General features: G+C 37.2%; 1 protein-coding gene across 6 annotated transcripts in view; it reads right to left on the minus strand.

The window, feature by feature from the left end:
* LOC107568046 (forkhead box protein P1-B-like) overlaps positions 1 to 10,157 on the minus strand; it is a 48,289-nt gene that overhangs the window by 4,193 nt on the left and 33,939 nt on the right. For all 6 annotated transcript variants that reach the window (XM_016253891.1, XM_016253890.1, XM_016253889.1 and 3 more), the window contains 9 exons: positions 9,143 to 9,308; positions 5,468 to 5,572; positions 3,772 to 3,859; positions 3,418 to 3,501; positions 3,088 to 3,295; positions 1,523 to 1,599; positions 1,244 to 1,345; positions 1,048 to 1,169; positions 896 to 959 (listed from right to left, as the gene is read on the minus strand). In XM_016253891.1, coding sequence (XP_016109377.1) covers positions 896 to 959; positions 1,048 to 1,169; positions 1,244 to 1,345; positions 1,523 to 1,599; positions 3,088 to 3,295; positions 3,418 to 3,501; positions 3,772 to 3,859; positions 5,468 to 5,572; positions 9,143 to 9,308 — 1,016 coding nt within the window. The remainder of the gene's footprint in view (positions 1 to 895; positions 960 to 1,047; positions 1,170 to 1,243; positions 1,346 to 1,522; positions 1,600 to 3,087; positions 3,296 to 3,417; positions 3,502 to 3,771; positions 3,860 to 5,467; positions 5,573 to 9,142; positions 9,309 to 10,157) is intronic.

Consider the following 10,157-nt stretch of genomic DNA (forward strand, 5'->3'; position numbering starts at 1 on the left):
AAAATATATATAACCACTTTTGCCATTAAAAACGAAACTGAACTATTTTAATGGCTACAACAGCAGCTGTGTAATTGGGGAAGAGAGAAAGATGAAAAAAGACACGGGCTCCAATCGGACTCGGCCAGTAATTCTGATAATCTGTTGGATAAGGGCCAGACTAGAGCATATGTTTGAGGCCCGTGCAGGGTTCTGCTGAGCTTATTTGGTAGCAAACGCAATACTCATATACGCACGAGCGCACTTTGGATGTGACTGCGCACCGCCTCTGGAGCGCACGAGTACCGAATGGCTTAAAAAGACACGCAAATAAATAATATTTTCGGACGATGCAACAATGCCCCGATTAGGCAAGTGACTATTCTGTCAACTGGCCCGAAACGCGAGTGAAAGTCTTGTAATCGCAACGTGCAGCGGCTCTTGTAGCGCAGACAAGATGTGCCGATGTGAAGCCGTTTGAAGAAAAAAAGTCAAAGAAGACACGTACAGCTGAATCACTCACGCTGTTTTCAAATTTGATCAGTCTGTGTGGACTGGACTCAGTCTGTAGGTTTGATTATTTACTCATCAAACCTACATGCTATAGGCTATTGAATAAATGTGTGAATATCCATCATTTTAAAGTCAAAAGCTGCGGGAATGAGTAAAACTATGCGATATAGCCTATGCACAATCCCGCACCGAAATTCAGGACCTGATTAAACACAATTCTATTATACAGAGTTTTGTGAAATAGATTTCAATAACTTTTCCAAAACTTTCTAGGTTTATTTATTTTTCCAAAACTTTTCCAGGCCTGGAAATTGGTGTTTTAAAATTCCATGACTTTTCCAGATTTTTCATGACCGTACGAACCCTGTATTTAACAGTAGTGTATGTATGAATGAATCCATACCTGCAGAGCAGACAGGGAAGGACTCTGACCCAGACTGGACTGGATATTCTTCACCAGAGGTGATCTGAAGAAACAGACATCAGCATCATTAGCAACAATGACCTCAGAAGAATCTGTGTGAATGGAATCTTCGCAATGAGATGTGCAATTACCCAGTGATCTTTTGTGGTCTTCTTTTCTGAAACTCCAGCTCGTCCACAGTCCAAACGGCCCCCTTGACATTCTCGACTCGTACGAAACACTTGTGAAGACTGAGGTTGTGGCGAACTGCATTCTGAGATCACAGAATAAATTAACGACCTTATCCAAGGCAGAGGAAATCACTCAAGACTGTATCTTTTGAGTTACCTTCCACGTTGCTGCATTGCGTCTGAAATACGCAAATGTTCGAGTGAACCAGTTGTAGATTTCATTTAGTGTTAGCTGTTTTTCAGGAGACTCCAAAATGGCCTATAAATTAAAATAGGGAACACAATTTTTAAGATCAACATGTGTCTCTAATATGGCAACTGATGAAAGATAAAAGTAAAGGTTTAACTAAAATTCATCCTCAGTTTGTTCAGACAGTCTGGATGATGGCCATCTCATCAGGAATGATGGTGCAGACCTAGATGGATAGTTTCTTACCTGCCTGATCAAAGCTGCATATGTAAATGGAGGCCTGACCTCAGCATTCAGGTAGAACTCCTTATTCTGGACAATATCTATGGGACACAGGAGAAAGGTGCTGTCAGTTACACTTCATGTATCAAAGCAATTTTGTAATTTTGTCTTTGAAAATGGGGTTTAAATCCATGTGGTAAATTTTGGACAAGACAGTAATTCACAAAAAAAAGAAAGGCAAAACGCTTGTGCAAGTTTCAAATTTTACAGGTAGAAACATCTGAACAAACGGGAAAAAATTAGTAGTAAGGCGTTACAAAACATTATAAAAACTAGGGATGCACCGATACCACTTTTTCCAGTACTCGCCCGATACCAATACTTTTATTTTTGGTACTTGCCGATACCGAGTACCGATATTTTTATTGCATTTGTAAATTTTTTAAATATTGGGTACAGAAACCAAAAGGGTATGTATAATGTTAGTTGGTTAACTTCATTTATCAAATAGATATACAGGAGACCAGTATCGGTATCGGTGCATCCCTAATAAAAAGAAAACAAAGAAAGAAGAAAATCTAGATGTTTCAACTGTAGTTCGGATTTTTATATGCCATAATGATATTTTCACTGGCCCTGAGAAAATATGGAAATTTTTTAATTTATAAATAATTAATGCATTTAGCAGACTCTTTTATCCAAAGCGACTTACAGTGCATTCAGGCTATACATTTTTTACCAGTATGTGTGTTCCCTGGGTATTGTACCCACGACCTTTTGCGCTGTTAACACAATGCTTTACCACTGAGCCACAGGAACACTGTTTAGCAACTTATCTTTAAATTAAGCATTAGAAGTGAAATAAATTTTTATGAAACAGTCATTTGCTGTAAGTTTGAGAGAGAGATTTTATATATAAATGATATATTTATTATAGTCTATCATTTCTAATAAAAACTGTAAAGCCCATGGTCCTGCCATTTATATAAAGGTGGCATGGTCACATCTGAAGTGAATGAAAAACCAAAGTCCATGCAAAAAAATATTTAAATAATTTTAAGAAGTTATTAATCAGACTTTAATGTTCAAAATGCATAAATCAATTTACAAATAAATAATCAATGCATGAATGTTGAAATAAATTATATAAAAAAAGGGTAAAATCTCAATACTTGAAATGAATTTGCTGTGTATCCAAAAAAAGCAATCTTATTTTTATTATAACAAAGTGCAAAAAATAAAGTTCTCAGTGCATTTTAAAATCTACAACAAACGTTACGGTCGTGCAGGACCGATCCTTTTTTGCATACACCGCAAATGAAACTTTTGTATTGAATTTTTACTCTTTTTGGAAAATTTTATTTATGACTTGAAATCATGTTACATGTGGATTGAAGAAAGTGCAAGAGCCTCTATTTTCCTTTTTTGAATGTTCAAATAACCCTACTGGACAGGTGACGGTTCCACTGACCCACATTTCTCTCACACTGGTCTCGGGTCATTCTTACTGTAGAGCCCTGACCACTGCACTACTGTGACTGCACTAATGTCTCTGACACTGACTGTGGGTCAGAAGTCAAGGATCTCACCTTGGTCCATGGCTATGTTGTATTTGTCAGAGTAGCGTTTGCGGATGGGTCCCATGCTGTGCAGGCTGGTGGGTATGATGACAGAGGGCATCTGGGGGAGTGACGTGAGGGGTGTAGACGGAGCTGTGGCACTCTGGGAAAGACTCATAGAGGGAGTGGCTTTGGGAATGGTTGCCTTGGCAAGTATGAGGGGAGACACCAGATTCACCTAACAATAACAAAAAAAGTTTAATATTTAGCCAATATATATTATAATATAATAATATGTATCTTCAGAACTACAGAAATGTGTTTAATCAAACAGTGTAAATGGTAAACAAAGTGACATACTGGCTGAGGGGCAGGTTTGGGCTCAGTAGACTTGACATGGAGGTGGGCCATCATGGCCTGAAGGCGTTCTTTGTCTTTAGCGAGCTGTTTGACAAACACAAACACAGCAGAGATGTACCACTGATAAACCTGGAGCTTTCTGTTGTCTAGCGTTCACATGGTTTTTCTTAATGTGTACATACAGCATATACTGAACAGGAAAAAGATTAGAGCTCAAATTAGAGCAGGATGTTCAATTACGTGCAAAACAGAAAACAAACATTTCTTTTGTCTAATAAGAATTAAATACACCACATCAAGAACCAGCTCCATTTGGAGCTCAAGCAATTGTGTTGAATGTTTGTAAAACCTTACCTGCAGTTCCAGCTGCTGAACCACCTGCATCTGAACTCTGCACTGCGCTGTGCTCTTGTCATCCAGAGCATGTTCACTGTTCAAATGCCTGAAAAACGCAACACACACATGCAGACGTTCAGTATAAGATCAAGACCTGTCATTAAAACACATTTTATTTTTATTGATTCTTAAATTGATTTTAAGAGTTGTGTCTTTTTTCTCTCTTGCACTTTGAATTACCACTGAAAAATGTGCTTTATAAATAAATTTGCCCTGTCTTGCCTAAGGTTGACTCAGAAAATAAGTCTAGTTTGATTTGCAAACAACAATTTTAATAAAGAGAATAGTACATTCCAGTTGTGTAGTTTGATTCATTTGAGCAAATCAAGCAAAATGTTTGATGAACTGGTAAAAAAGTGATTATTACATTTTTGTTTAATCTTTTCAGCATCATTACTCCAGTCTTCAGTGTCACATGATTCCTCAGAAACCATTTTAATTATGTCAATTTGCTGTTTAAGAAATATTTCTTTTTATCAATGTTGAAAACATTTTGTATTTTTTGTAGAAACCATGAAACTCTTGTTCAAAAGTTTTTGATGAATAGAAAGTTCAAAAGAACAGCATTTATTGGAAATAAAAATATCTTGTAACATTATAAATGCCATTACTGTCAGTTTTGATCATTGCTGAATAAAAGTAATAATTTCTTTTAAAAAATGCACTGACTCTAAGCTTTTGAAACTTTTGTAGTGCATATTGTTGCTACGATTATGATTTTAACATTACCTCAGCTTTTTACTCCCTGTTTGTTCATCATACATTACTAATCAAAATGAACTTTCAGGATGCAATACTACTATTGAGAAATAGAGGGTGCTGTATTCAAAGAAAATCTGCACAAAGCTTTCATCCAACCAACTTCCTCAAACAACTCCTCTAACAAACAAAAATACATTTCTTTAACACTCCAAACACCAGTAACTTGCTTATGAGTACATATATCCATGAAATAGTCATCTTGACAATACAGTATGGAATTTGCCATTGAATGAAGAGAGAGGGCGATATTTTGACATTCTGATTACATGATTACAGCATCATAATATTTGTGAATGAAGAATGCTTGTTATGAAGGCTAAGCACCTTATTCTCAGGTACAGTATATGTGAATCTCAGTGTGATGTGATAGTTTGGAACATGTTTTTAATAGTGGAACTGTGCCTGAGCTGAGGGACAAAGGCAGTGTTGTGGCAATAGACAGGGCGGGGCCTCGGATCAGGGGTCAGGGTCAGTGGAAGGGGCACAGATAAACATCCTCCTGATGTTTGTTTTGGGAGGGATGGCCAGGATCACCATGGGCACTCTGTTTATCAGTGCACTGAGCTCAACCCTGAGGGGCCCCACGGCTGCACCGACACAGGGGAGAGAGAGAGAGAGAGTGGGGAGAAAATAAAGAGACATGGGTGGAACATACATATATACAAGTAAATGGAGATTAGAGACAGTGGAAGGAGTGAATAAGGACAAAAGACATGAAACAAGTAAACATAAGAGTAAAAGGGACAGAACCACATAAAAAGAGCTGTAAAAAAGGCAGCAAGCACACTCAGAATTGATAATTAGATTACAGCTGCATACGGCTCCTCCTCACAGATCTGCAAACAGGACAAACAGCATAATAAAACGCAGAGGATGAGGGCTGTTGACTTACTTGAGGAATGACTGAAAGTCTCCGAACACGGCATCGCAGCCTGGCCACTTGCATACGCCATGGCTGTATAAAGGATGGGCGCTCTGGGAATGACTCTCCTGTGAACTGAAGCAAAAACAGACAATAAATACAGAATCTGAAACTTGCTTGAGTTCTAGATACCTGTCAAATACTTTAAACAGGTTAATAATACAGGATTGCACTGGACAATGCCACTGTTGCATAGTATGTTGCAACACTGTGCGACATTGTGCAACTATGTGACCCATAGGGCCCTGCACCTTCCATTTCAACTCAAATCACACTACTACACTTTCATTTGTTCTTGAGCAATATCTCAAATATTTGGGATATCTGATGTCAAGAAGTTGTGCATCTCACAAAACCTGTCTAGAACATGTTTGTCATCTTTCACCTCAAAATCAAAAGAATAAAATGATAAATTAGATCATTAAAGCCAACTTTAACAATTACATTTTCATTTTGCATCAATACTTTAATATGGCAATCAAGATTTTTAGGTATTTGCAATCATTTATTCATATTTCCTATAGTTCATTTTAAAAAAGAAGAAACTCCGTATAAATTCTAAAACCAGAGTTTCTCAATGTGGTCAGAGGTGCTTCTAAGAGTATGGCATGGAAAAAATGCTGATGCAAACTGTTTGAGAAAGATTGAAACTGATACTGCAGATTCATGCTTTCCACCAAGTGTATTTGCACTCGACAGGCTCGTTTTCAATCACAATATTTCGATATTGTGATGCATGAATCACAGTGTGTTCAGTATCGGGAGATAACTGGTCATGTAAAGCTCTATTAAAGATTGTTTGCATTATGATTTCAATGTTTTTTTTTCAGAATTTGCACCACCCAAATTGTCATCATTAATGCAGCACCATTACTATAATGTGATGGATTATTACACCTCTTTTTTTTTTGTTCTACGGTATTCGTTTTATTTTTTTTTGTATTTTTATTTATTTATTTATTTTAAATTTGAAGTATTTTTCACTACCTTTTGAGGTCGGCAAGATGTAATGTTTTTGAAAGAAGCCTCTAATGCTCAACAAGGTTGCATTTATTTGATCAAAAAAGTTGTAATTTATCAAATGTAATTTATCCTCGTGACTGCAGTCTTCAGTGTCACATAATCGTTTAGAAAACATTCTAATAATCAGATTTCTTATTATCAATGCTGAAAACAGCTGTGCTGCTAAATATTTTTGTGGAAACCTTGATCAATTATTTCCAGGATGAATAGAAAGTTCCAAAGAACTGCATTTATTTGAAATCAAAATCTTTTGTAACATTATACATTTATTTACTGTCACTTTGGATCTGTCCTTGCAGAATAAAGTATTAATTTTTGACCCAAAATCTTTGAACAGTATTTTAGCACGGTATTTCTTATGCATTTCTATTTTCTATTTTATTTTATTTTTTACCCAGACAACATTTTGTCAGTTGTTTTCATATAGCTCTATTATACGCCTCAGAGCCAACTGACAAAGTAGATGGACACGTTTAGGACTTCGTATCAGTGGACTGTTTGAGAAAGTGATTTATTTTTTGTATTTTAAAAAATGCCAAGAATGCTTTATTTGTTTGGAATCAAGCGAGGTTGTGTCCTTTGAACCATGACCTTCTCCTGTTCTCGCCTAAGAGAGCCCTGTGTGTCTCTGCCAGCGGATTTCTTTCCCTAACACCAAAACAAAGAGAGAAAGCATCTACAGCGGGCATCTTTTCTCTTTCAGTGCTTGAACACAACCCAAGCCTAGGCAGATGACTCACACTTGACAAATTAAAACAGACTTTGTTTTTTCCATCCTTATAACACACTGAACAATCAAATAAGCCAGCAAACAGACACAATAAAACAAATATGTGCAAATGAACTGTTTGTTCTTACATATGGGGCTCTGAAGATCCCAGCCCAATGTCAAATACTCGCCTCTCAGAAACAAGCACTCGGCAGGGAACATGACAGTAGTACACGGATAAAGATGGAGCAGGACAGATTTTAAAGGATTGATTACATTTCATCCCTCACTCCATCAGCGGGAGAGTGTGTTTGCATGTCACTCAGTAAACCAGAAGGAGAGATGGATAGACAATGCCCGCATGTTGTGGTCTTCTGGAAGGGGTGAAGGGTTTGTTCTCTGGTGCCAGTGGCTGCACTTAGGGTTTTAGTTGCAGGCGTCTCTCTGGCGGGCAGGAGTTTACATGACACATGAAACTGACCACACAGTCCTTGAGCTCTCACCCTCCACCAATATCATGCAAACAATCACAGGCGGGTCATTAGAGGGCTCTGCTGACAACACAGACCACATCAATGCAACACTAGGACACAATGGCACCTACTGTAATCTGAGCATTTACTGTTAACAGGGTAGTGTGGTGTAGCAGTTAAGACTCAGGGCTGGTTCTTAACCCCAGTTTCTCCAGTAATGGGTTCACACACTTGTGGAAACGAGTTCAAGCATGTCCACATGCAGCAACATATTATATAGGCAATGTTCACACAGTCAGTGTTTTAAGACTGACAACAGTCAAGTGCTTCTGACAAACAAGTTCCTGAAACATACAGACAAACAGGTTTAGACCTCGGCAAACAAGGAGATGGAGGTGTGTTCATGTGTGTATAGGCCCATAGGGAACGCATTGACACAGACTGTAAACTTTCACACTGCCACAAAGACAAATGCCTTTTAAGACACCTGACATTTGTCAGCCGTTTTCTTCCAATACATTCTGTATTAGGCAACCTCACACAACCTGACTGGTTTGAATCTTCGTCAAATACTACATTTCAGTGCAATAAATACAATAAGAAATAATTATAATCTTGTCATTTTAAGACTAGTATTATATTGACAAGTATTATATTGTTGACAAGTATTATAATGTTGAAATTAACATTAGCTAAGATTAATAAATGCTGTAGAAGTATTTTCATGCTTAGTTCATGTTAACTAATGAACTTTATTGTAAAGTGTTACCAACATTTCTTATAATCAATGTTGAAAACAGTCATGCTGCTTAATATTTCTGTGGAAACACTGATCAATTTTTGAACAAAGTTCAAAAGAAGAGCATTATTTGAAACAAAAATGTTTTGTAACATTATAAATGTCTTTTTTGATTGATTTAATGTTTCCTTGCTGAATAAAAGTATTGACTTCTTAAATTCTGAATATTTTAAAAGCATCAGTCTGTAATATAACTTTATAATGAGAACACTACTGAAACAGAATGTTGTAAATTATTTGTGACTTTTGTTGTTGGTGTTTCAGTGTGCTGTTACGGAAAGAGTGCATCAACAACTACATTCTGACTAGCATGGTCAAGTTAATGTGTGCAGTTGCATTTTTTTTGTGCACATGCATGTTGTAATATGTTTATGTTGTGTACATATCTGATTAATCTCACATAGGAATGCGTTTGGTGAGTTAATTAACCTGCTACCAAAGTGCTCCAGTTTCCTGTTGTTTATTCACTACTCAGCACTCAATTTTAACATTTGGAGCGAGAGAGCATCAAGTGGAAATATTAACAGTATTCTTAAGAACAACAAACACATGATTTCTAAATCTAAATAAACAGCACATGCTTGAATGCAATAAAATATTTGCTCAAGACAAAAAAAAAAAGTTTAATGATGATGAAGTACCTGTCTCTCCGGCTGGGCCGGTGCACATGGTGTCTGTTAGTGCTGGAGTGGTGGTTGAGCATCTGAGTTTTGGGAGGAGAGGGGGATTTGTCTCCTCTCCTCTTCTCCTCCTGCCGTGCATCTGCAGTCTCTTTCCACAGCTGCTGAAGCTCAGCAGGGATCAAACCTGTGAGTGAGACACTGCTTTCATTAGATCACTAGAAACTAATAAGACCTCCATTTCTATGACTACTATGTCTGCTTTTCCATTCAATCACCCATGATTATCATTAACCTCTGAAACCCCATGTGACGACTGGATTTCAAATAATCTCTCATTAAAAAAGGACACTTCTTGAAACACCTTTTATCACAATCAGGGGTGTGAAGTAACGAATTACAAATACTCACGTTACAGTAATTAAGTCATTTTTATCAGTAATTGTACTTTTTTTGAGTAGTTTAAAAATTGTGTACTTTTACTCCCCTATTTTCCTCCGTTTGTGGTCGTTACATGCTTATTTTAATTTTATTTTTATCCATCAACGTGATTGGATAGAGAGTAATAGGTCTCGTGACTTTCGTCAGATCAAATTGTGCATACAAAACTTTAACCGCCAACTGTTTATCATGGCTGCTGGAAGTACAATTTTTCAAGCATCAATTCAGTCGCATCTTCCTCTAACTTAATATGTTAAGGTAAATTTCGGATTTCTGCTTACTAAATGATTTGTATATATGCTTGCCTATCTACACGGCCTGAAATTTGGTGTGAGATTGCAGCTATTGCGTACAGTGTTAACTCCCGCAAGTGCCACGTTCGGTAAATTCCCACTCACTTATAAGACGCGCGATCTGTGCTGCCACTGCTTTCTGTGCTGCTTTTTTTTAAAAATTAAAAAAATTTATACAATCCGCCTTCATTTAGCAAGTGCACTCGCGCATAAACAATTTTCAAGTTCAACACTTTTTGGTCCGTTCAGTTGTGGATGCTGCTGATTCACCGAGACCGCCGCAGCTCAGCAAAGAGACATGC

The sequence above is a fragment of the Sinocyclocheilus grahami genome, unplaced genomic scaffold (genome assembly GCF_001515645.1).
Source record: "Sinocyclocheilus grahami isolate Dianchi unplaced genomic scaffold, SAMN03320097.WGS_v1.1 scaffold1209.1, whole genome shotgun sequence".
Taxonomy (NCBI): domain Eukaryota; kingdom Metazoa; phylum Chordata; class Actinopteri; order Cypriniformes; family Cyprinidae; genus Sinocyclocheilus; species Sinocyclocheilus grahami.